This window comes from Epinephelus moara, chromosome 12, assembly GCF_006386435.1.
Source record: "Epinephelus moara isolate mb chromosome 12, YSFRI_EMoa_1.0, whole genome shotgun sequence".
Lineage (NCBI taxonomy): Eukaryota > Metazoa > Chordata > Actinopteri > Perciformes > Serranidae > Epinephelus > Epinephelus moara.
This window is the reverse complement of record NC_065517.1, coordinates 40,434,770-40,460,603: the sequence shown is the minus strand read 5'-3', so window position 1 is coordinate 40,460,603 and position 25,834 is coordinate 40,434,770. Positions and strand designations below refer to the sequence as shown.

The 25,834-nt window shown below is 43.4% G+C and overlaps 1 protein-coding gene across 1 annotated transcript in view; it reads left to right on the top strand.

The window, feature by feature from the left end:
• The first annotated feature begins 1,315 nt into the window (after window positions 1-1,315).
• Window positions 1,316-25,834, top strand: part of LOC126398252 (MAM domain-containing glycosylphosphatidylinositol anchor protein 2-like) — a 338,561-nt gene continuing 314,042 nt past the window's right edge. Inside the window, exon 1 of the mRNA XM_050057437.1 lies at window positions 1,316-2,170. Within this exon, the coding sequence (XP_049913394.1) occupies window positions 2,098-2,170 (73 nt within the window). The 5' untranslated portion in view covers window positions 1,316-2,097. The remainder of the gene's footprint in view (window positions 2,171-25,834) is intronic.

The following is a 25,834-nucleotide window of genomic DNA, read 5'->3' as shown; positions in this document are numbered from 1 at the left end:
CCAACTGGTCCAGCCACAAGGTCCAGTTTAATATTTTCAGCGTCATACTTACATCTGGCCATGTTGTCGAGCTAGTTTTCTGTCTCTGTCGAGTAGCTGTCTGTTAGTCACTCACTCTGTAGCTGGAAACGACACTAAATTCAAAATAAAGTGTGTTTTTTACAAACTTGACATGTTTGTGAGTCACTTAAGGTCCATGACCCACCAGCTGGGAACCACTGGCCTCGGAGAACCACAGATTTGTAATGTAAAACTGCTTTATTCAGTGTTGTTAAAGGTTTTAATCACCATGTCAGTTTGTTTAGGAGAGGACTAGACCTCTGCGTATAATTCAGCTCCCAGTAAAAACCTCCTGAGCAAAGAACACTGAAGGAATTCTAACTGGGAGAAGATTCAGCTGGTTGCAATCTGCAGTTCTCACCACTAGATGGCACTAAATCTTACACACTGTTTCTTTAAGAACTTTTAGTGGTACCTGCAAATGTTAAATGAGCTTATAGTTTAATGTTTGTTACTTTGAAATGATCCATGTGGCCAGTAATCACTGGGCTTGCAGGAAGTGAAACGTGTGGTCAGAACAGTCCACTTTTTAATGGGGATATTTCCCGTCACTAAATATGGCAACACTGAATTTAATGAAACAGGTTTCCTCGTTTTGCAGGAGCCCCCTGGAACTGCCAGCAGGACCCCTGAGGGCCTGCAGGGACCCCATTTGGGAACCACTTAGTACCTCTTCAAAACTTAAAAAGTTATGTGTTGCTAAAAAGTTGCCAAAAACACGCCTGTGGCAGCAGCAGTGTGTGTGTGTGTGTGTGTGTGTGTGTGTGTGTGTGTGTGCGCTCAGATAGACTAACACAGACATCTCAGTGTTTCACGCCAAAGAAATGTGCTGTAGCAGATGAATGCTACATGACAGACAGCATCTCATCCTCCCTGTCTGATAAAGGAGGCATGGTGAAACATGAGCAGACAGGAGTGTAGACTGAGAGCTCGGTGTTGATTGCAAAGGTCTGTCAAAGCTAGATCTCCTGAATTCCAATGGTCCCATCTCCCTCTCCGTCTCCCCCCTCTCCTCCTCCTCCTCTCCTCTCCTCCTCCTCCTCCTCTCTCACAGCATCCAGCAGCTGCGCCTCTCATGCCTTTCCTGACGCTGAGCGAAGCCTCCCATACAGATGAGCGCTCGAAGCCACGCACCTCTTGACGTAGCCACAGACCGGTTGCGGTGCCACTCGGTCTCCGTAGCACGTATTGCGCAACGTGACTGATGCTCAACTGGCTCCACGGCGGGCACATCCGGCTCCCACCGTCGCGTGAATTCATTAGAAAGTGGTCTCATAACAGCGGAGACAACAGCCGAGGCATCGCCGAGGTGCTGTGGAGGAACCATCCGCCGCTCCTCGCCTGGACTGGACCCTCCCCTTGTCATTGCCACCGGGAGAGATGAGTCGAGCGCGCGGCGTCGGGGTGCAGTCGTGATGTGACTGTGTGAGCGCACGAGCCTCCACCGTAGTATCGGCAGCTTGAAGACCGCCCAGAAGGTGCAAGCAGTGAGAATCGGTGTTTTCGGTGTGAAGCAGAGGTGATGGCTTCGTCTGACAGCGTGCAGGCAACGCAGCAGCGGCGGAGCGAGCCGTGACCACAGCTGGATTTCAGGAGCTATGTCCGTGGGTACCGAGCCTCCGTCCGCCTGCAGTCGACAGCATCAGTGTGCCCTCTCGGTGTGGCGCCTCGGGGGTCCTCGCTAAAGTCCAGGGACACGCGGTTCCAGCAGAGCGCACCTACCTGGAGTCGAGGAGAGGTTGCTGCTTGTTGTAAGGCCGGGCTTTCTGCAGCCCACTCCCCGCCTGCCTCCCCGCGTCCTCCGCGGCGTCTCTGTGCCGCGAGCGCACCGCGTCCACACTACATGGCAGCGGACATCACCACAATCACTCCCTGAGTCTTTGCCTCCCTGCGGGCCATACATACCTTTACAGCTAAGACTAACATTAATAGACGTGTGGAATCGGAGCAGCGCCGTGTCTATGCGCCTCACTCACACCGCCCCGGAAAGGACTTCTTGCCATTGAGAGCTGGATATGCAGAGATTAACGTGAGAGGATGGATCTAATTATCTGTGTTTTGGGGCTGCTGGCGCTGGTCGTGGAGGGCATCCGTTGCCAAGGAGTGTACGGTGAGTGTGTGCAGTGTGCTCCTGCTGAAATGTGATCATGACCTTGTAAAAACAGTGGTCGCTCATAAATCGCCACTCGTTCCCTTTTACGCTCACAAGGTCCTGCAATAAAAAGAGAAATGCATGCAACATCAACTCTGTCAGGGTGACAAACCAGGTCTGAATGTCATGTTTGAGTGAGAGGCTCCAAATGCTGTCAGCAACCCTGAGGTTATACAGCAAATCGCGTGTGTAGCCAATCGTGCACAGCCCCCTTTCCTCATCCAATGCATCACTCATGATGGTCGGTGAGCGGGCTAAATTTAGTGGGCTGCATTCATATATTAAGACACTGGTAGATTTGGCTTCTCTCAGACTGGTCACCTACATGTGATGTGTTACTTAGGATTCAAAGGGTGGACGTGGCACACATGTATTTTTCAATGTCATCATGAGGACTGTAATCTGTTGAGCAGTGGCATTTAGTATGCACAGTCATGAATTATTCTCATGTGTGGTGTCTCTATCTGCCTACCTCTTCCTTATGTCTGTCTGTCTGAGTCTCTCTGTCTTCCTGCCACACACACACACACACACACACACACAAACACACACATCCACTTAACAATGAGCACACATTTCTGTCTCTTACCCTGTCTGCTTGTGCAACCAGTGGCACAGATGATGTCTCACATGAATCGTCATCCTAGCAGCAGCAGCAGCAGCAGCACTGTGAGGAAATAATGATTCATGTGCGCTAACATTGGGACATGGAGGAAACCTTGAGGTGCACAGCCCTGACCTGTCGGCGGTGACAGCGGCTCTTACCAAAGCAGAGGTTGCGCGGGGAGAATGCGAGGTCAAGTAGAGATGTGGGGTGGTGTGTTTCAGAGGCTGTTGCCAAGCACTAAAAAAAGATTGTCGCCATGGTGTGAGTGTGTGTGTGTGTGTGTGTGTGTGCAGAGATGATGTAGCAATGAAAGGTTACTGTGAGCATGACAAGAACAGTCATGGTGCTGCACCTGACCAATGGCGCGCCAGGATTTTATCTATTCTATTGCTCCACAGGGAGGTGGTGAATAAGATAATAAATCACAGCACATGTCAGGGCAGCTGTTGCATGACTGCTCATATGTGCAAACTTAATCATATTACCACATTTTCTCCTTCTAACACCTGTTGCAGAGATATTTTTTTCAGTGTCTAAAAATGCGTAGCGTACGCTCAGTGATTTTACCAAACCTCTAAGCACTCATTAGGCAGTGGAAGATTTCTACGTGGGTGTTGTTGTTTGGAGTTAGTGAATTCCTCCAGTTACGCATTAAAGCCCGAGGGCCTAACCTCTCATCAAACATTGATGTCTCGAGAAATCATTGCGGCTGCTTGATTCAGTATCTACCACATTGGCCTCTGTGAGATATACATATATTCAGGGGAGACAGGCATGACGCTAACCATCAAAACCGATCACATGAATGTCAGATCAAAGCCGCCGAGTCTTAGTGTGAGCGAGCTGTCCATGCGACGGAGTGTGCGTGCAGATGAGGGTGCAAGCTCATTAGAAGGAATCATATCCCATAATGCTCGATGTGGTGTTGCCATAGAGGTGTGTGTTGACTAGTGGGCTTATAGCAGCAGCAGAGGAGACGGGGGGATGTAGCAGTTGTTTGAGCACTTAACTGTTTGTGCCTGTGTGTTTGCATGGATGTTGTGCAGCCAGAAACCCCCCCGCTACTTTTTCCTATCACTATGCGTTTCACCTTTTCTACAGTAAGTGTGCGTTAGCTAGGACTTACATATGTCCTGTTGTTTTGATGCTGCTGCTGTATATTCTGCTACTGCAAAGGAAAAGGGCTTAGATAGAGAGGTAGATACATAGATATTAGTTTGTGTGTTCAAACTTTGTGTATCACATTCCTCTAAATGTAGAGAAGCCATTGGTTCAGTCCTGTATATTCCTCATGTTTAGAGCCAGCCCAGTCACTGAAGGAAAATGTTGGTGATGTATGTTTCTGCAAACCATGAATACTTTACGTTTGCACTTTTCATGTGTATTATTGCAGCGTTTCTGAAGTGACATAATATATTAGCTGACTTTGTCATCCGGAGGTGGAGGGGACAGTGGATGGTGTGACACCTAGACGAGACGCCTGCAAGCGGCAGACCAATCCGATTCATACCTGTGTTTCCAGCTGATTTTTAGACACCAAATCTGGGTGCTTTTTACCGAGACATCACTGCTCTCCTGCCAGGATAGGGGCATGAAAAGTGATTGTTTTTACAGAGACATCACTGCTTTTCCTATTGGGATAGTGGCATTATAAGCAGTTGTTTTCCACCGAGACATTGCTGCTTTCCTGCCAGGAAAGTGGCATGAAAAGCAGGTGTTTTTTTACCGAGATATCACTGTTTTTCTTGCCAGGATAGTAGCATGAAAAGTGACTGTTTTTACAGAGACATCACTGCTTTTCTTGCTGGAATATTGGCACAAAAGAGGAATGTTTTTTACTGAGATATTGCTGCTTTTCCTGCGACGATAGTGGCATTACAAGCAGTTGTTTTCCACTGAGACATCGCTACTTTCCTGCTGGGATAGGGGCATGAAATGCAGGTGATTTTTAGACAGATGCACTGCTTTTCCTATTGGGATAGTGGCATTACAAGCAGTTGTTTTCCACTGAGACATCACTGCTTTCCTGCCAGGAATGTGGCATGAAAAGCAGGTGTTTTTTACCGAGATATCACTGTTTTTCTTGCTGGAATATTGGCACAAAAAAGGAATGTTTTTTTTTACCAAGTTATCGCTGCTTTTCCTGCCATGATCGTGGCATAAAAAGGAGTTGTTTTAAATGAGATACACTGTCTTTTCCTGGCAGGATCGTGGCATAAAAAGTGGTTGTTTTTTTACAGAGACATCACTGCATTTCTTGCCACAGTTGTGCCCGTCTAACTGGGTATTTTCAGCCAAAACATGATCTTTTCCCAACCTTAGCCAAGTGTTTTTTGTGTCTAAATGTGCCTAAAGTCAACCACAGTGTTGTTGGAAGTTTCAGCGTAACGGCTACATAATAACCTGTTAATGCAACTTATCTGTGGTTTGCAGAAACGTGCAATGCCAACATATAATGTGGCGATTGGGTTGCTGAAGAGTCCTGCACATCTGCAGGGAGGTAGTCTCAATGAAAATTCATCAGCAAGGTTCAAAAGTCAGCATTTATTATTGATAGTGGCAAAACATTAGCATGCATGTTATGTTGCCTCCCATTGTACTCACTGAAGGTTCTGACACATGAAGGAGGGGTGGGTGGGTCGGTGAAATGGAATGGAGTATTGTGCACCACAGGTGAAAGGCAGCGGGTGTGTGACTGAATAAAATGAGGGCTGTGAGAGGATAACACATAATGGTGCCAGTAACTTTGAAGTGGTAGACTTTCACAACAGGTTTTTATAGAGGGCAAGGCCTGAATTCTTTGCTCCGGTCATATCTTTGAAATCGAGGTATCATATAGTGCTGGATAGTCTTTTTTTTTTTTTTCCACAGTCAAATCCATTTCAATAATAGCTATTCATATTTTTACCACTCTATTCTGTTTCTTTTTTTGTTGCGTTCAAAGCCTGAGCTATCACTTTCCTTCGCAGATTTTCAAATTGACCCAAGAGCAGACGAATGGCACAGTTTGCAAAAAAGGATACTTTCAAAGATTATTCTTTATCCACGAGCATCGGCATACGTCATCGCCGCCGACTAAATGGTGGAATCATGATGTGGTAATGAAGAAATCACATACTAGTGCGTTAAGTGGTGCTGCCAGAGTCATTAAAGAGGATTGATGAAGGCTAGTCATCCCTCCATGACTCCAGGCCACAGAGGGAAAAAGAGAGACACCACTAAAGTACAACATCTGCTCCACTCTTTCTCTCCTCTTTTTTCCCCCTCCTCCTTTTCTCAGAGTGTGTCTCTCTATTCTCATCACTTTCACCACACACACACACACACACACACACACACCCTCCACCAGGAGATTGCTCTATTATCTCGACCTCTGCTCATCTCTGCGTTGCTCTCCGGAGCTCCAAAAGGCCAGTAGCTGCTCTTCTTTTGTACCAAATGGACATACAAACCTGCTGAACATCCTCAACTGGCAAATTACCTCTAATGCTGCTGACACCCATACTGCCCTAAATAATAATATCAAATGACACAATGGAACATGACACTTATGATAGCATGGAAGTGTGTTTTTTCCCTGCTTGTTACTTTATCTGGAGATGTACCGCCTTCAGTATGTTCCCTTTGCATCAAAGTCAGTCGGTGACAACCTCCATGGGATGTGCAGATGTTCCTGATCTCGTTTTGTGTTGTGCTACTAAAGAGAAAAAGTTCCTACTGCTTTCTCTGCCATCCCACTTCTCCCTCTCTGTCTCTCTGCCTCCCTCTCTGTCTCTCGCTCGCTCTCGTTTGCATTGAAGTCCAAGCAATTGCTGGGGTTTCTTTTCATGAGCCCCGGTTCAGTCGCTTTGGCTTCTAAGCTATGCAAATGCATTCTGCCAGTGAAACTAAAGCCGTCTTTGTTGGTTCTCAGAGGCCTCCTCCACAGAGTCCTTCATCATTCCCTTGGATCGGGACCCTCACATTTCCCACCGTAATGAGACCACGGATAACTCTATCTCTTCTCCTCCCTCCCACTCTCAGTCCCTACCTCCCCGCCCGTCTCTCTCCTCCGCCTGTCTCTCTCTCTCCCCGTTCCCCCCGGGGAACAGCGGAGGGACGTCTACAGTATGCGCGCTTCAATCAGAGGCAAATGAGGATATACAGCTGGGTACGGCACAGAGGAAGTAATTCGTTGCAGTAAGAGAGAGAAAGGCGCTTCAGATAGCACCAACTTAATCATACCGAATGTCAGTTCTCTTTGGACCGAGCCCTCCGAGACTGGCACTGAATATACACTGCAGAGACAGTGTTTTAACTTAGAAGTCTGAAGGGCTCCTGCTGTGCTCAATATTCACCAGATAATTTGTCACAGTTTTACTTTAATGCTCCCATACAATCCAGTGATCGATACAGTTACAGTGAGATGTAATCCCGGCAGTTTCTTTAATTCGTGCATTAAAAAAGCGTGTAAAAATGAATATATGTGTATGATAGGACAGTCTTAGGTAGTGTCCTCATTTAGGATCCGTGTGGCCTGAGGGTAGAAGCTCTTCCTGAGCCTCTCAGTGCTGGACTGATGTATCCGGTTCCTTCTTCCTGACCTCAGATCCTTAATGATTCTCTTAGCCTTATTCTCTGGTGTAAATACCATGATGCAGGGATGAGTCCTAAAACCTGGAAATGAGTTGACTCTCTCGTCTCGAAGTCACTTGGTGTCTTGAATAGGTTTTCGGTTAGAGTCTGTGGTTAACTGAAGCTTAGAGATTTTTATATTTTGTTCTACGACATGAAATGCGTCAGTAAATACCCCACTTTTGAATTTAGAAGCTTGTCTTAAGAAAGGAAGACTTTACAGCCTAGTTGTGATGGTGAAGTTGAAGTCATGTGACTGCGATGTAGTTTTTTTTATAGCCTGACATTAGCTAACCTCTGGTGATTGCATTTAAGCACTGAGTCCGTGTTTCGTCCGAAATTGTCGCATCTCTGAAATAATTATGACCTCACATTGTGTCAATCACATTCGCACACCAAACCCAAAACTTTCGTCAGTCATTAAATTTTGGAACAGGTTCGATTTTCTGCGTTTTTCGCATCCGTCAGAGCCTTTGGAGACGTTTGACCAAGAATCAGTGAAGAAAATGTGGCAGCAGGACACAGCTGAGACACAGCCGACATAGATAGCTCTCTTTCAGTAATATTGTTGTGTGTTGTTTGCCACGGAGTGTATTTTCTGCAATAATCTAAAATCCAACTGAAGAATTCCTTTGGCTTTTTGTCGAGTGAACCAGGGCAGAGCAGCACCTATAGTGCGTTCAGCTGAAACAACAACACTTTGCCTTGTGGTCTTGTTGGTGCTGTGTCCATACCAGGCTGTGATGTTCCATGTCAGGATGTTCTCGAGGGTGCAGGAGTAGAAACTCCTGAGTATATAAGAGTATACCTGGAATATTCCTCAGGCATCTGAGGTGAAACAGTCTCTGCCTTTCTTACTAGTGAATCAATATGCAGCGCACAGGTCAGACCTTTGGTGATGTGGACACAGAGGCACTTGAAGCTATCCACCTTTTCCACTGAGGACGTGTTGATATTAAGGGGGAGTAGTTACTTTGCTGCTTCTTCCCAAAGTCCGCTATCATCTCTTTAGTTTTGCTGACATTCAGGAGTAGGTTGTTGGGTTAGGTCCTGCACTTCTTTCAGGGAGACCTTTTCATCGTTATCTCTGATCCACTACAGCTGTGTAGTCAGCAAACTTAATGATGGTGTTGGTGGTGGCTACACAGTCGTGTGTGTACAGGGAGAACAGCAGGGGACTCAGAAGGCAGCCCTGAGGAGCTCTGGTGTTAAGACTGAGGGTGGGAGAGGTGTGTAGGGCTCGCCCTCACCACCTGGGGTCTACCTGTCAGGAAGTCAAGGATCCACATGTACAGTTGGGTGTTAAATCCAAGCTCCGTGAGCTTTGTGACGAGCCTGGAGGTAACTATGGTATTATGGTGAAACAGTTGTTTGTCAGTGTGGTGGATTCTTGAAACTACAACAATTTAGTATAGGCATTGTCTTTTCTAATGAAAGTTCTCATGAACCTTTTCAATAGACAAACATAATGACACAAACAACCTGGTGCCACAGATCAATATACAATGAAAAATAAGTGATAGACCAAACAGAAGAAAACAAAACAAATTTAAATTAAATACATCTGGGCACGCAAAAAGCTACAAGCATGGTAAAGAATGAACAGATTGTGGTGTGAAAAAAAAACAACAAAAAATAAAGTGGCAGTGTGTATCTGTATGTGGGGTGGTGAATTTTCCTTAATGAGAAAAAAAGTGGGAATATTTAGTTTTGACTAGATTCCTTCCTTTATATCCTCCTTAATCCTGAGGGTGCAGCTTCACAAAGGATTATGGGTAGCACTTCTGATGAGATAGTGGAAGTGGTCAGTCCTATTTACAATCTATGGTTAGTCTAAGTGGCTAATCATGGTGACTAACAGCCAATGTTGGTTCTCAGCATTAGCAATTAGCGTTTTCTAAAATGTCCCCTCGGGGCTCTGGTACTTCACATCTGGAACGTTACCAACAACCAGACTAAGCTAAATTTGTTGATTTAACAACAGTGTGTTGAACATGCAGCCAGACAAAAAAGGATTGTACCTTCAACCAGTGATACAGTTTCTACTACCTACCTACAGAGAAGAAGAAGTTGTCACCTGTACTGTACAGTGTTACTACTGGATCTTCCTGTGTTTACAAAAATAAATAAAAAAAATGCACTGACCTTTCTTGAATCAATACGGGACACATAAGGAGTAATAAAACCGAACGAATTATGAGAGCGGAGGAGCTTAGAATATCAGAAGTTGCGGAAGAGAATGAGAATGACACCTAGATCTGCCACTAAATTCAGTAGAACTTTGATTTAATAAAGTGGCGCTTATAAATATGTGTAAACTGTGTTGCTAAGGCAGACGAGTGGAGCGTTAGCTGGGAAATATCACGTTTATTCAGTTTACATGGAGCTAAAATGAATCCAGAATTACGTTAAATGTTATCCGAATGTGTAAACGCTGGTTTATAAGTTGTAAGAAATCAAAAATCATCTTTTAGAAGACGTAGATGTTTACTGTAAGCTAGCTCAGGCTCTGTTAAATTCAACAATCTATTAGCGTAGCAAGGCTAATGTGCTTGGTGAAAAGGAAAACAATCACTTTGGGATGGCCGTCAGAGATCATAGAGGTAATATCACGTTATCCTGTCTGCAGTGTAACAGGTGGTGTGAGCCATAGATTTTATTTCCCAATCGCTCTAGAAAAGAGGATTAGCATACCGTTAGCTTACCGTTACCATTTGAAAACAGTGCTGGAAGTCATGTTCATAATTCATGCAAGGTACCATGGGGGCTGAAAATAAGGTGGATGCATCAAAAGAGGCAGTGTCCGTCAACAGTTTTAACCATTCAGAAGGATGTGGTTTGTTGGCTCCTCCAATGATGGAGAGCCTAGCTCAATGCTTTAATGGATAGGAGTGATAGGAGAAGTATAGGCCTTTAAAACCAAAAGAAGGTCAAAACTGAGGCGACAGAGGACAACATATCCTGACTTTCAGTCCTTGGTTTGGGTTAACATCCAAAAAACACTGGATCCTACATTTAACTTCCTTTAGCCCTCTCTGCCTGGTAAATGCCCACATCTGTCTTGTTTGTAATGCAGGCTTTCTGTTATATATTTGTAATCTCCATGTCAAGGTGGAGATGATCCGGATGACATCACTATGACATCATCAGGGTTATTTCTCAGACTTGAGAAAACTCCTCTTGAATTGCAGAAGAGCTGAGTCATCCTTCTCATTCGTTTAAAATGAGCAGAGTGACCTTTTAATTTCATCTCTGTGACTTCCTGTTTGGCTGTGAAGCCAAGAGGTCATGTCGTCCATGTTTATGCGAGGTGTGTGTCTGTTTTGCAGTGGTGACACACTCCACTGGAAGGATGCCACTCTGGGTTTTGCCCTCTGTCTGCCCCCTTTAACTGTTTTGGAAGATGTGGCCGTGTATAGTTTGGCAGTGGGCGAAATGGAAAATGGAGCTGTGAGCTTTATGGTTGTAGCAGGATTTTAACAGCACCGACAGCTGCTGCAACGTCCCCTGCACAGGAAATAAGCAATTCCATTACTGTCTTCTTATGCATAGTACAAAGATAGAGTTGTGCACAGCCGTGATAAATGGAATATATTTTTCTTGATGATTTGTGTTCAAAACTAAAAAAAAAAAAGAACGTATACTGTAGCTGTGGCTACTTTGCACACATCATGAACAGCTGTAATACTTTCTTCCTTCGACTGTGCGGATTTGGATGAGTTCAGGAACACAATTTACCTCTGGATCATTCAAGGCCAAATCCCCACCGCGGACCAAAGAAGCTTATTGTAACCTGGCTGGCTGCTTCAACTGTTAAGCCCACATCCCCAAACCCTGAGCTACTTGTCCCGTTCTGTACAGTGCTGAGGACAGAAAGCCGCTGCTAATGATCTTGTAGTCATTCACTCATTAAGTCCCATCCCGGTGCACGACCAGACCCGCCTTGTGCCCTGGTTTGTTTAGAATCAAAAGTAATTCTGTTCTTTAAATTAAGTCCAGTATGGCCTTTCACCTGTGCTGAACCAGAACTGATATTTTTCTTGTTGTCTCCCTCGACATTCTGATGAAGTGGCCATTCATCATCTGGATCATTAAAAACAAGATTTAAATCTTAAATGTCAACCTTGGTCCTGGTGATATCGCCTCATTGGCTGCAAGGCTTTTTATCTGTAGTGATTTAATTTCTCATAATAGTGTTCATTTCCTGGTGTTGACAGTCACGTGGTCCAAATCCAATGAATTAAAGCTACAGTTTCTTGCTTTGAGAAGACTAACTGGTCAACAGTGCTGGTGCTGTTGTAGTATGACTCATGGCAGATGTAGATGAAGAAAATCAGAAAATCAAACATAAGGGCATAAAGAAAACATTTTCATCATGTTGTTTTGCTATTGGCTCTTATCCTCATCATTTGTAGCAACACAGGCAAGTCACCAGAAAAAATATTAGCATCGTATGTATCTGCAAACCATTTCATACATATCATATCGAGACTTTGTTAACGAGAGATGGAGGGGAAGGTGGATGGGGTGACATCAAGTAGGGTTGGGCGATATGTTAAAAATTTCCAATCGGCCACCGTCAGCCCATCAACCGGCGGTTGCCGATATATTCGGCAGTTGTGTGTGTGGCGGAGAAAAAAAAAGAAGGGGGGGTGTTGCATTCATGTGATGTCGGAAAGAATCGAAAAATGACTTTCAGAATGGGATAATTCACATTAACGCCACCTCATGTCAGAAAAACAACTCGGCAACTCGGATCTCCCGACACCACATGAATGCAGCAAAAAAATGCAGCGTGCTTTGCGAGCCCACTCATGTCCAACATGGCACGGAAATATCTGTGCATACCGGCAACAAGCACGCCATCAGAGAGGGTGTTTAGCACGGCTGGTAACATTGTTAACCATATGCGCATATGAATTCACGTTACGGCCGGGTTCCACCGGCTGCAAACGTAAGCATCACGTCAAGCGTCTTGTTTACCGTTTGCTGAGCCATGATAGTTAAAGCATTTTCCACCTAAGTTATTACATATATTTGAGTAATCTACAAGTTTACTGTACTGTTTGTCATCTACTCGCTTTCAAATGTCCGCCACGGACATTTACACAATGTCACGGATAAACATGGGTAAATGCATGAAAAAAAATCATCACATATCACCTCTGATAATGGTTTATTCATTTAAAAACACATTGTGCTCGTTTAGCACACTATTTCATGTAGTTTTTATCTGCTGGAGGGTCACGTAGGGGAGCGTAGCGCGACAAAAATAGAAGAGCATTCTAAAGTAGAGAGTTGTCGTGCCACTCCCGTTGCCGGTGTAGCCGCTAAAAATTGATTTTGGGGGGGGGGGGTGCGCTGCTACGGGACTCGCGCTGCAGACGTGTCGCGCCGCTCCCAGACCCCGTCCGTAACTTTCAGCTCCGCAATCACTGACGTGTTTTGTGAAAGACTCATCGGAAATCAGTGTGAAGCTGCCAGTTCCAATACGCACACACTTTAAATTGTGCTCTACATAGTGATTATGGACTATATGTACTGAGTTTAATTCTGTGGAGACAGACCATTAATTTAGCAAAATAAAATGACAAAAATCGCCCAAAAATCGCCAAAAATGAAACCAACCGTGATGGACTCAGCCGATGGGCTCGTCCAATCGCCCAAGCCTAACATAAAGGAGAGATACAGACAGCAGACCACTGTTAGAAACCAACAAACAACAAAACTGGGTGTTTTCAGCAGACTTTTATCCCCCAAATATGTTTTTTTTTTCCCCAACGACCCTTTGCTCTTTTTCCAGCTGGCAAAGTGGCACAAAAAGTGGTTGTTCTTTACAGAGACATTGCTGCTTTTCCAGTTGGCATTGAGCTCCCAAAACCAGCTATTTTAATTTTTTCCTAACCATAACCAAATGGTTTTTGTGCCTAAACGGCGTTGTTGTAACGTAAAGGTTCAACGTATCCACCACATAATAACATGGAGCTCTAACATGTTTGTGGTTTGCAGGTGAGTACAATGCTAACATTTTTGTTTAGCGATTGGGTTGAGCAACAATAGCTGGCATTACAGTAGTCTAATGTTTTTCAAGAAGGTGATGGGCTGGTTAGTAGGGCTGCCCCCTAATGGTCGACCAAACATTAGTCAACCCGAAAGGTCATTGGTCTGCATAATGTCATTGGTCGCTTAGTCACAGAACAAACAGACGTGAAGCTCTATTAGGAGCTGCTCCCTGCCAAAATAAATCCAAACCTAAATGACTGGACCATGTGTGACTTTACTTTGAAAGGACAGACACAGGAGTCAGACAGGAGTCAGGTTAATCTCCAGGGCTGGTACCTGCGGTTATTCCACAGGCTAGTTAATAACATGTCGGGAAATCCAAAGTGTGGGATCATTTTGAGAAGGTGAAGGACGAACCCAAGGTGATATGTAAACTCATCTTCATTGGTCGACTACAAACATGACGTATCATGTGAAACATGGAAGTAGCTACATGCCCATTAGCCCACAGCGTCATTAACAGGCGGCTCGCTCAGTGTGTGACGTGCACTTGGAGATAAAATATAGGCCTATATTAATGAAGGTTCATTAGTACGGTTTGTATTTCTCTGTAATGTAGCACAGTGTTAACAATGTTACTGATACTATTCTTTCTCACACCTTCAACTCAAACCACCAAAATATATCATTTCATCATTACATTCATATCAGAAACATGCAGGAGACTAGTCCACTGATGGACCCTGATGAGGACTATTGGTCAGCTAGGAAAATCCTTAGTCGGAGGGGCAGCCCTACTGGTTAGACTGATTATGCCTAAAAGACGAAATGTGTCCTGGTGGCGTAGGGGTTTAGGAAGTGTCGCTGCCAGAGACCTGTGTAGCAAGTCATCTTTTCCTCTCCTTCATTTCCTGTCTGCTCTATACTGCATGCTGTCATAATAAATAAAAAAAACACCCAAGAAAATGTTTTTAAAAAAACACCAGGAACATCAGCTGCTCACAGAAGACTGTAATTTGAAGCTACAACATTAGCATAATGGCATGTATATTCAACAGTTGGTGATTTGCATCCCTTGAGAGTTTGATCTAAATCTGGACGGACCTACATTTTATGAAACACTGAATCCTATTTTCAAACTGGTTTCACTTTGTAGTTTGAAACTGCCAATATTTAATCTATAATAATGCGTCATATTTTATAAAGTGATGCATAATCGTAAAGCCTTGTCCCCCATGCAGGTGTTTTAACTTAAGCTCCTTAATTAGACCTCTTCCCAGGGCAGACAATCTGAGTTTGATTGACATCTCCCTCACCCTTTAGTTGAGTCTGTTGAGTCTGTTTGGGCGGGGCAACTCACCCTGTTATGATCCTCATTAGAGTTTGGTGAAATGATGTAATTCCCAGCGTAGCTCCACCCAATGCACCTGGTGAGGTCTAATCAGCCGCAGTAATTGGAAACACCTTTGTGTGTGTGTGTGTGTGTGTGTGTGTGGAACCTTTGCAAACTAAGTAGCAGCTCCAGCTGTCAGATAAATGTAGTGGAGTAACAAGTACAGTATTCACCTCTAAAATGTAGTACTTTCCAAACACGTGCACTTGCGATTAAACCTTACAGTTCAAAACTGAAGTGAAAGTGAAACTTATCTTTGCTCTCTTCAAACCAAACTCCATTGATAAAACAAGCAATTTTATCTCTCTGACTACAGGAGCTGCTGGGCTACCGCTGCCTTGATCAGATAGTTTGTTTATGTTAATGTATGACTGGTGCTTTAAAGTGTTAGTTTGGATTCACCAGAGTCACACAATACCACAAACAAATTAACCGATCAAGGCAGTGGTAACCCAGCAGCTCCTGTGTCCAGCGAAGTAAAATGACTGTTTTTGTCAATGGAGTCTGGCTTAGAAGAGAGCATAGATAAGTTTCACTGTCTGTTCGGGAAGTACGGAGCACACGACTGGATAAATGAGGCTTGAATTATGCTGTGCAACTTGTGTGAGAGTTTGCGAACAGATGTTTTGATATAGTTTTGCTGTTGTTAAATGTGGACCCCTATGACTTTAATTCATCAAGAATTTTCTCAGTTTTTGGATTCGTCGTTCACCGTGGAGGCGTGCAGGAAAAGCACCTTTCTTTTCATGAATTCAGTGTAACATGGGGTGAGTAACTGATATACAAATGATTATTTGGGGGGTGAAGTGTTCCTTTAATTCTTGAGTAAATGTAGTTTTTGTGGTTGACCAAAAAGAAAAACTGACCATGAGAAAGACCTGGGTAGAACTCAGTGCAAATGTAGTGTAGAAATTTGGTGAGATCCTAAACCCTTCTACCTCTGTGGTTGCTGCAGCTGCTCCAGTTTCTAAGGAGAAACAATTAGAATTGTAATTAAAACAATAGAGTATAAACTCTATAGGCTTAAGCATGATCCCCTCATATGAGCCAGAGCTCTGCTTTGTGTTTCAGTTTTACATTTTCTGCTCGATTTCTAACCACTAACTCACAGTTCAGTCGCACATTCATTAACATCTCATCACATATACACTGTGTCGCCGAAATGCCACTTATTGGATGTTTTTAGGTTTATCCCGCTGCTTCACGATCCTCCGTTTCCTCCAACAAACGTTCATTCTTTCATTATGCCGTCATGCCTCTTACATGCATTATAGTTTGGCCGCCGTGTCAGTACTGTACACTGTATGTGACTGGATAGACAAGACTGTATGCAAGGAGCAAGGCATGCAGCTGTACATGCTGCGTGCTGATAAGAGCGGACCGAAATCCCTTTAGCCAGGTTTATAATTTGTGCACAAAGAGAAGGAGCAGGTACATTTATGCTTTCAGAGAGGCTGAGAGGCTCAGGCTTGTGTTTTTTTTTTTTTTTTACCTGTTTTATAGCTAATTTAATGACATGTTAATTAATGTAAGACTTAACTGTGTGTTAAAATTCATTTTGTAAATTGACTATTCATAAGGTGTTAAATCGTCGCATAAACTTGATCATTTATTAATATCAAGCTAGTCTTATATAATCCATTAATACATGTATTAGATCTTGATACATTAGTTTTGCATTTAAAAACATCAATTGTATACCCTCATAGAGTGTTACAGATTTTTCTTAATGAACAGGCGGATTAGCTGCTAAGATAGATCCTTTTAAGTGTCTGCTGTGTGTTTCTGTATCTGGAGTTAAAATTTCCATGATTGGCATCACTTCAAATCACAGAGAATTATACATGCTAGCCAGCTTCAAAGTGACGCAAATGATGAAAGGGGGCTCATTGAATATGAATGTCTCCTCCTGTCTTCCCTTACGCATTTCAGTCAATTGAATTGTCTTTGTTAAGACAAACTGGCAGGACCCGCATTTACACACATAAAGTACAAATCACTCAGCAATCCCAATAGGTAGCTGACAAGAGCAACAGGGCGCCTTTTAGCAGTGCGGCGGAGGAAATAAAGCAAAAAGCGAAGCCAGGAGAGGATTGGTACGTTTGGCACCCACAAGAGGCTAATGCCAACCTTCAACTATGTCACTTCAGCCCACACAGGCATCCTAAGTGCTGCTCCTGTGAAGTGATGTCTGTTGTCATGGTGACAGTATGTGAGCCTGGCATTGCACGTCCTCTGACTTCCCCGTTGCCTCCCTCGCTTGCTCCTCCCCCCTCCTCTCCCCTCCCCAGCTCTCCTCTCGCTGCCTACCCACTCGCTCATTCTCTCCTTCCCCTCACATGCCAGGAAATCAATCGCTGAAACAAATGTGAAGTGATTGCAGAAACGAAAGCTCCTCGCAGCAGCCTTACAATTGTGCACGAGAGCAGATGAGATTGCCGCGAAGGGAGGGGTGGGCGCATGAAGGTTTGGAGGGGCAGAGCCGGTGTCGGGGGCGGGGGGGGGGGCTGAATGTGTCTCTTCAAAAATCACCACCATTTCAATGCTACTGCAGGAAGGGGCCTACTTATCTTTGCAGCGAATAATGCCTAAGCTTCTCTGACAAGCAGGAACAGTGGCCAAGTAAATGTGTTGACAATGACGCCCTCAGTAGTCCCGAGCTCCAAAACCAACGCCAGACAGCAGGGGGGCCGCACACACACCCCTGGATAAGACCATCATATCAGTACCACCCCACCCACCCACCCACCCACACACCCCAACTGAAAAAACACACATGCTGTATTTTCCCCTCTTCTCTAGTCATTCCCCTGCTGGCTAAAGAAAACTGAGACTGTTGAGTTGCAGCTCTGCAGAGGCACTGTGAAATTTCAACACAGATGAACATGCAGTTTATCGGCGTGTGTGTGGGAGCATGTGTACTCCTTTTCTGCGTGCGTGTGTGCTTTTCCATCTATCTAGGGCAATACTTTGCTGAGATATTAATTTAGCGATGTGATTTATCACCACGTTAACACATCAGCCCTTCTGAGCATCATAGATGCCTCAAAGTGCCCGTGAACATGTGATGCAGTCATTACGTGCACTTTTAAACTCACTACCCTTTATAAACGCTTATCTCACTGCCTGCTGAGTATTATTTGGCTTTCTGTGTAACCCTCAATAGTCTCTGAAAACCTTATTCTTCTAACAGGAATTCACAATGTAATAGCTAATCTCTTTAGCGTTATGCTCTCTTCATCTCTCCGCCAGACACAGTATATCCCAAAGGCTGTTACACCCATGGGGATAACCTCAAGCCGTGTGCTGTCAGTTAATGGCTTCCTATGGCAAAGCAAGCAGAGTTATCTGGAGTAGGCAAAGCACTTCTCCGCTGAGATTTCACTAAGTGGAGAAAGAAATCTCAGGGCGAGATTTAATGCAGATGTTGGCGCTCTCGCCCAGTTCTGATTGTCTGCCGTCTACCTTCTCGTCTTTATTCAGGCTGCTGCAGCAAAAGCTTTGTAGTTCATAGCACCAGGAGTTATATTTGCACACTGTAGGTGTATAGGAAGTACTTTTCGGGAGTAGTCACAATAAAAAAGCTGTTTAGCAGTTTTGCCCGAGTGTCCTCAAGGGTGCATTGTCTTAGAAATTCAAGCTCTGGCCGTCAGTTAATAGCAATCCAATGTGGCCCATGACCCTGTCTATACGTGTCTGCACAGCATGCCTCTATTTGGAGAGCGTCTCCCTCGCCACAAACAGCGGAAGAATCAACCCACGCTTTTTTCGCCTTCAATGAAATTCTCACTTGATTTGGTTCACTCTCCCCTGGCCTCAACAAAGGCTTCCGTCAACCATTCATGGTATGGATTTATTTTTTGCTTCCAGCCAGTCGCTTTTATCATTATGTTTTTATTATAACAGGCAAATCAATGACGCATGTGCCGTAACAGAAGCTCTACCAAATCAAGAGATATTAACACGAGTCAAATAACTAATTAATTCAGAATTTGCTGTTGCATGATGAAACTGTATTTTATGCATCACGAGTTCTTGCAGGAGATCTGATGCTTTTCACATCTTGCCGTTCTGTGTGATGCAGTGAGGTGACGCATGTGTTAAGGCCACTCATGTCAGAGCAAGAAAGGTGTTGAAGAAAATAATCTTTGAGTCATCAGGCAAAACATATTTCTTTTTTATTTAATAGGATCACAGAATACCAAAATAATTAAACAAAATGTAGCAGTAAAGAAAATACTAAGTATTTTCTCAGGTGGTAAACTGCCCATTCCTCTTACCAAAAAACCTCCAGGTCCTGTGAGCTCTTGGGCTGTCTTGCATGAACTGTGAGTTTGAGATCTGCCCAAAGTGGCTCAATGATATTGAGGTCAGGAGCCGGTGATGGCCGCTCCAAAACCTTCACTTTTTGCTGCTGTAGCCACCGAAGTTTTGACTTGGTCGTGTGTTTTGGATCATCGTCATGTTGAAACGTCCAATGCGCAGCTTCGAGAATGATAAATGCAAGTTGTCCTTCAGTATTTTCAGGTAACACTATTAATCATTCTGCCATCAATTTTGACCAAATTTCCTGCACAGGAAACCCAAAACATCAGTGAGCCACCTCCATGCTTCATAGTAGGGATGGTGTTCATTATTCTTCTATTAGGCTGGTTGACCTTTTCCTTAAAAAGACAATTACACAGCTTTAATTTGAAGGAGTGCATCGATTGTAAGGAACAAAACATTTACTGGGAACAAGCCTTCTCAAGTTTAGGGGAGGCTTATTGGTTTCCATAGAACTCATTTTCATTCAGACATCTCGAGGTGAGAGTTCAAGGGACCCCATGAAAATGGCCCTACCAGTTGTTTCCTTGGAGCGTTATTCAGCCCACCTTCGACAAGCTATGCCAACATGGTTGCTACCATAGTGGGTACCAGAGCCTCTTTAAGACAGAAATGCCAGCATCCAATTGTTCTTGCAAGTGGAGGGGCCAGAGATTGTATCATGGTGGCCATGGCCCCACCTGGCCCCTCCTTTGGGGCGCCACTGGTTCCTGGAGTTGAAGAACAAACAAAAAGTAGAAAGCTTGCGTGCATATTCATGTGCATACAGAGAGACAGGAACTTGGCCGTCCTTTTTTTACTTGTCTTTCATGTCACTCAGATGTATTTCATCTAAAGATGAGTGAAGCCTCAAGCAGGCCTCCTCAAATGCCACATTCACAGCTTGAGATGATCTCACAGCCCTTTTCATTATTTCTGCTTCTCCCCATTTCCTTCTGTTTTATTTCCATGTGCCCTCACGTTGCCTTTTTCCTTTGCACGCAATATTATCACTCCTCAGGTTTTGGGTGTGTACCAAATGCCTTAAAAGAGTGGCATCATCTTTGAGCAGTTAAGACATCTTGAAAACAAGGAATGGTCTGGTTTGGCCTCTCCGGTGACCCTTCATTGGCGTGATTACCTTGAGAAGTTGCTAAAGAAAAAAAGGTTGGAGCAGAGTTTATATCCGTTCACTCTTGGGTTGTAATCAAAGGTCTCTGTGCTAAGCAGAAAAGCTTTCCTAAACAGCAACTTTTTCTGGAGCTTACAGCCAGACTCGCCATAGATTTTGTCCTCCAAGCTTAATTGGGTGTAAGGTTGATTGTGTGAAATTGCAGGTCAATAGTCGATCTATAGTTGATTGTTTGGGGACTGCTGTGCTGGTCCTTTGGATCTCAAGGAGAACTCCAGTATTTACTCACTGAATTTTGCTTTCATATTTTAGGGCTGTTTTCTTGGTTTTGACTCAAGTATGAAAGAAAAAAGAGAAAAATGACAAGTAGCTCCCAGAATAATTTCAAAACTGAACTTTAACCTCCTGAAACTTGAGCTTTTGTTTTGAATACATTTTTGATTTCTCCTAGCTTTTTGGCATGAGTAGGACCTGATAAGTAAAAAAAAAATAAACTTGAAGCATTTTCTTTGAACAGTTTTGTCAAATGGGGATGTTGTGTTTATTTTCAATAGTCACAAGTGTGTAATAAGTATAAAACAGTTTGTGTAAATGTCTGAGCATTGTTGTGCAAAAACAGAATAGCAAACAATGCAATGAGTGAGGGGTCACTGTTCAAGTCTTTAACTGTTCAAAACTGTTCATTTCTGTGCTTGAACACAGCCCTGCAAAAACAAAATTGCAGACAATGCAGCATAATTAAGAGCCTTGTGATTTGTTTGTTTTTTACTCTGTATGAATTTTCCTTGCTCCATACTCCAATCTAAGAGTGTCCTTTTGTCCGTAGGAACAGTCCATCACAACTAATTGGCCTGTTTGCAATGCTGGTATAGGACAATATTAAAGTCCAGCTGTCCTCAAACGAGATTATAGTAAAGTCCCAGTGTGCTTAAACGCGTACTTCCCAATTAGCAGCATCTTAGCTTGTCCCTGTTGCTAAAATTAGTAACATTTGATCGTCATGTCAAACTGCAAATGATAATAAGCATGAATCAAGTTTCAATCGCACAGTGTATACCGGGCTTAAGTAAAACAGAAGAAAGTATAACGGTTCATTAATGCTTAATGTTTGATACGGAAATGGAGAGGGACTTAGCCTTCTGTCAGTACTCTGCGCTCATTTCGTCCATATTTTTTGCAAGTTTTCTGAGAGCAGCCGTACAACCGGAGATCATGGAGGCAGTGTAGTGTAGTTCAAGTGAGATACAAACATAGAAGACAATGAAGACATTTAAATAATGGTGGAACAAATCGCTAATAATAATGATATATATAAGTAATTAGTTGTGAAATTATGGAAAAGATTTCTCCGTCCACATGTTGATCACAGACCTACAACGCTGCCTTCTTTTAAAGGTATAACATTACGACCTCCTCCACCGTCGCCGTGTTTATCCTTGTGTAAAACTTCTCACTCCGTCCTATAGTGCCATTTATTGGCTGTATCTATGCCATAATAATGGACGCAACGACGTACAAGGGCAGTGGCGTGTACAATGTTTGAAAGGGACGTATCTATTTTTGTATGTAAAGGGAGTACAAATGAGCCCTAAGGTGCAGCAAATCCAAAATGCTGTGTCCTATGAGGACACTGGGTCCAAGACGTTCCCTAAGATCCAAAGTTTGGAAAAACTTTGATCAAACGTCATTTAAATACCCACCTCAAGGTTAGAATTTGTTATATTGTGGGTGTATTTACCAAATGTAGTCATTTCCTCTCTGGCACAGGTGAGTTACAAATACACAGATATCACAGATTTATCAGCTTCAATAAAAGAGAAGTGGAGCTCCGGGCCTTTTCATCACGTTATTAAAAGAAACGACAAATCTTGTATAATTAAAAATGTATCACAAAATCGATTTCATAGTAACGTCTGGCGAAGTATGATTTCCCATCGGCCTTCGGGCCCCTGTATTAAGGCAAGAGGAAATATTAAAGTTATTAACCTGTGTAGGTAGATGCAAAAAAGAAAAAAAAGTTTGAATGCATTAATTCCAGGATGTTGTGTTTTAAATGAGTTTGGTTTGGTCGCTGTACGTGTTTGGTGTGCTGATGTGGGACTGTGTAGTTATTAAAGTTTGTTGGTGGGGATATTAAACAGCTAGAAATCCCAGCTTTTGCCACAGAACAGAAGACTTCAAAAACAGCTTTGAAATGCACCAATAAACCTCAACATATTAGTGGATCGGCAGGTCCTCTCGGCTCATCAGAAGAGCCCATGCAAATCCAGTAATAGCTTCTCTGAATGCATTAATAATGCTCTCCAAAGAGGTGGAACCTGGGTGGTGTTTCCATATTGCTATCCATATTTAAATCATAAGCCACATATCAACACATGCTTATAATATTCATGAGTTCTGTAGCAGCCGATCCAGCAGGAGCAGAATAGTGAAATCTGGCTGCGCCCCCTCTGCGGCGAGAGCCTCCTGCAGTGGGTGTCTTACACGTCGGTGTGTGCGTGGGTGCCCCACGTGCTCGTGCATGAATGTGTGTATCTGTCTGTTTGTGTGTGCATTCCCCCGTGGATTTCTGTGATGCTACCGTGGTAATTGGATGTGTGGCGCCCACCAAAAATCCCCTTTAGCCCTGGGCAAGCGCTCTTTCAATCCCAGCATGCCTCTGTGGAAAGCACAACCCAAAGTAAGGCTTATTCTTTCAACTGGCAAACATCAAATGGTTCCCCTGTTCTCTCCATCACAGCCTCCGTCTCTCTGCTCTGCTGTAGCATCAGAGGAAAGCCCATTAACATGTAATGACATGACCACACACATGCATGGCGGTCGCAGAGAAACGTGCAGCTGATGATGCACTCCCTGCTCGCCGCAGTGTTCCCAGTTAATAACTGTTGATTTTTCTGTGATAATTATTTTGGAAGGATTGGATTGTTCTGTCGTGGAGCTGATACAGCTCAGGGGCAGCTGCTCAAAAGTATCAAGAGTGTTAAATTATTCCTGATGGTTGGGGATGAACCTAAACTCCAGCATCATGCTGAGTTTTACACAGTCAGAATTTCTGTTTGGGAATGACGAACAGCTACAGCAAACTTCATCATGGGAAAAAAATGGCTACAAGCTGACACAACAACATTAGCATGTAAATAAGCAGGAGAATCAGCAATTAACTGATTTGTATAGTGTCACATTATCATACTAAATATCCATTTAGAGAAGAGCTGCTGTGTCTGAGATGATAGATGAATCATGGTGACATGGCATGTGAAGTTCTTGTAGTTGTGATATTCCAGGGTTGCCATTTTGATTATTTTCATTATCTGTTAGACTGAATCAACATGACGTCCTGTCAACAATAATCACTTTCGTGTAGACATGCAGAGGTATGTGACATCGGCAAACTTTTTTTTTTCTGATGTCATTTTAGCCATACAGTAACTGTAACATTTAAAGAGATATAGTTAATCAAGGTGGTCCAACCCAGGGCTCGACAGTGCGAGCGTTTCACTTGCATTTGCAACTAAAAATAGGTGTGTGCGAACTGTAAAAAATATTTAGGGGCACATGTGCGTATAAAAAAATCTGCCGACGCAGCCTATATTTTTGTCAATAAAGAAATATGATAATCTAACCGCAAATGTTGGAGGAACTCCAGCCGCCTTCCCTCTTCCCCGTGTGACACGGTTATGGGCGGTTTTCCAAGCCACTGTCGGCACAATGACTATAAGTCCCACTGTCGGCAGGGTGGAAATAAGTCAAAGTGTGGCGGAGGAGACGGACCGGGTTAAGTAGCGGAACTCCGGGGAAGCCTGCTCCGTTCTACCCACAGTTAGGGATTGTTCTCCACGGCCAGGCTGTTGGCCGGGTGGGAATAAGTCAAAGTGTGGCGGAGAAGAGGGACCGGGAAAACCGGCGGACCTCCGGGGAAGCCTGCTCCGTTCTCCCCGCAGTTAGGGACCGTTTGCCACGGTACTGCTGCTGGGCAGGGTGGAAATAAGTCCTGCAGAGTTTCAGAGGACCTGGAGAATGTTTTAGGATAGTAATAACATTATATAAGATAACCATATTGCAAAGATAATATATATAAGATAATAACATTAAAGACAAAATTAAATTGCAATACTTTTTCAAAACTTGATGATTTTACCTTTCTGTACATTTTGTATACAAATTCATTAAATAATTTTGCTTGTAAATGTCTATTTGCATCACGTTTATTACGGAAAACACATTATTTGATCAATTTTCATTGTGCCCCTAAAGTTCTTTGTGCGCTCCTTACTTTTTCAACTTAGGAGCACATGTGCTCCTTGGGAAAAAAGTTAGCGTCAAGCCCTGCAACCTGTCTGACGTTTCTGCTGTGCTTATTTCATGTACTGTGTTGCTTTGCTAGCGTCTTTGATAAACCGAATCTACCAATATGGAAGCCAAGCAATGTACTGTTGATTTGGAATATGTTCTCTACCTTTACCTTATGCACTTTAGTTTTGTCAGTGGAAACGGATTTGAGGCAGCGTTTGCTTAGCACCGTTTCATTTTATGTTTCTACATAAGTGTTATTGTGAACTAACTTTGTGATTCCGTCATTAGACTCGGAAGTTCTGTAAGTAATAAAGTCGCCATTAATGCGGTGGCGTCTCCCCACAATACTTGAGCGTTAAAGTGCAAGCTGTACTAAGAACTGTGCAATTTTCTACTTTAACCTTTACTTTCTATGTTACATTACTTTTGAAAACATCAGGACGAACTTGTGCTGTTCATAGCTGACACATTTCAGCTTAAAAGAAAACATATGGTGAAACAAGTAACATTAGCTTCGTTGACACTGCTAAGCTAACGTACCTAATGTTAGTGGGCTAAAGTTGCGATCTGGGGCTGCTGTGGTCCCACACCAAAAATAAACTCAATCATCTTACTGTGGCGCTATTGTGAAATACAACTGTAATTGCTCTGACTAGGGCAGTGACCACAAAGTAAACATCATTTGAGAGGCCTTAAAAAAAACATGTACAGTGCTGTCTGGCTTTAACAAATGAGTGTTAATCTCTCAGCCGAATGTGTCGTGGTTGCTTGTAGTGATGGCAGCTGTTGAAAACACAAACAAGACTTTGAAGTGTTCTTGCAAAAGCCTTTAATTTCACCTTAATTTTAAAAGCAGTGAGTGATGTTTTCTTTTAACCTTGGAAAATGTAACCGTTATTTGGCTGTCAATTACGTCCATGTTTCATACCAAAGTTTGTCGTCAATTAGCTCAAGTAATTTAGAAAGTCTACAACCTTTGCTGTCGCAGACACTGATACTTGCCACTGCAATAATGGCAGAGCTGTAAGATGGCGGAAAACACAAATTGGTTGTTGGATTTGTCTATTAAATTGTTGATTATTTACACTATATAGAATGTTTGAAAATAGCGAAAAAATGCTAGTACACCTTATCAGAGCTGTTAGATGTGTTCAGGTAGCTTGCTTTATCCAGCTACAGTACAAGACCCCAGAGTTTTCAGTTTTAGGGCTGCAACAAATGATTTTTTTTTCATTATTGATTCATTTGTTAGTGTTTTTTAAATAGATGGATCAT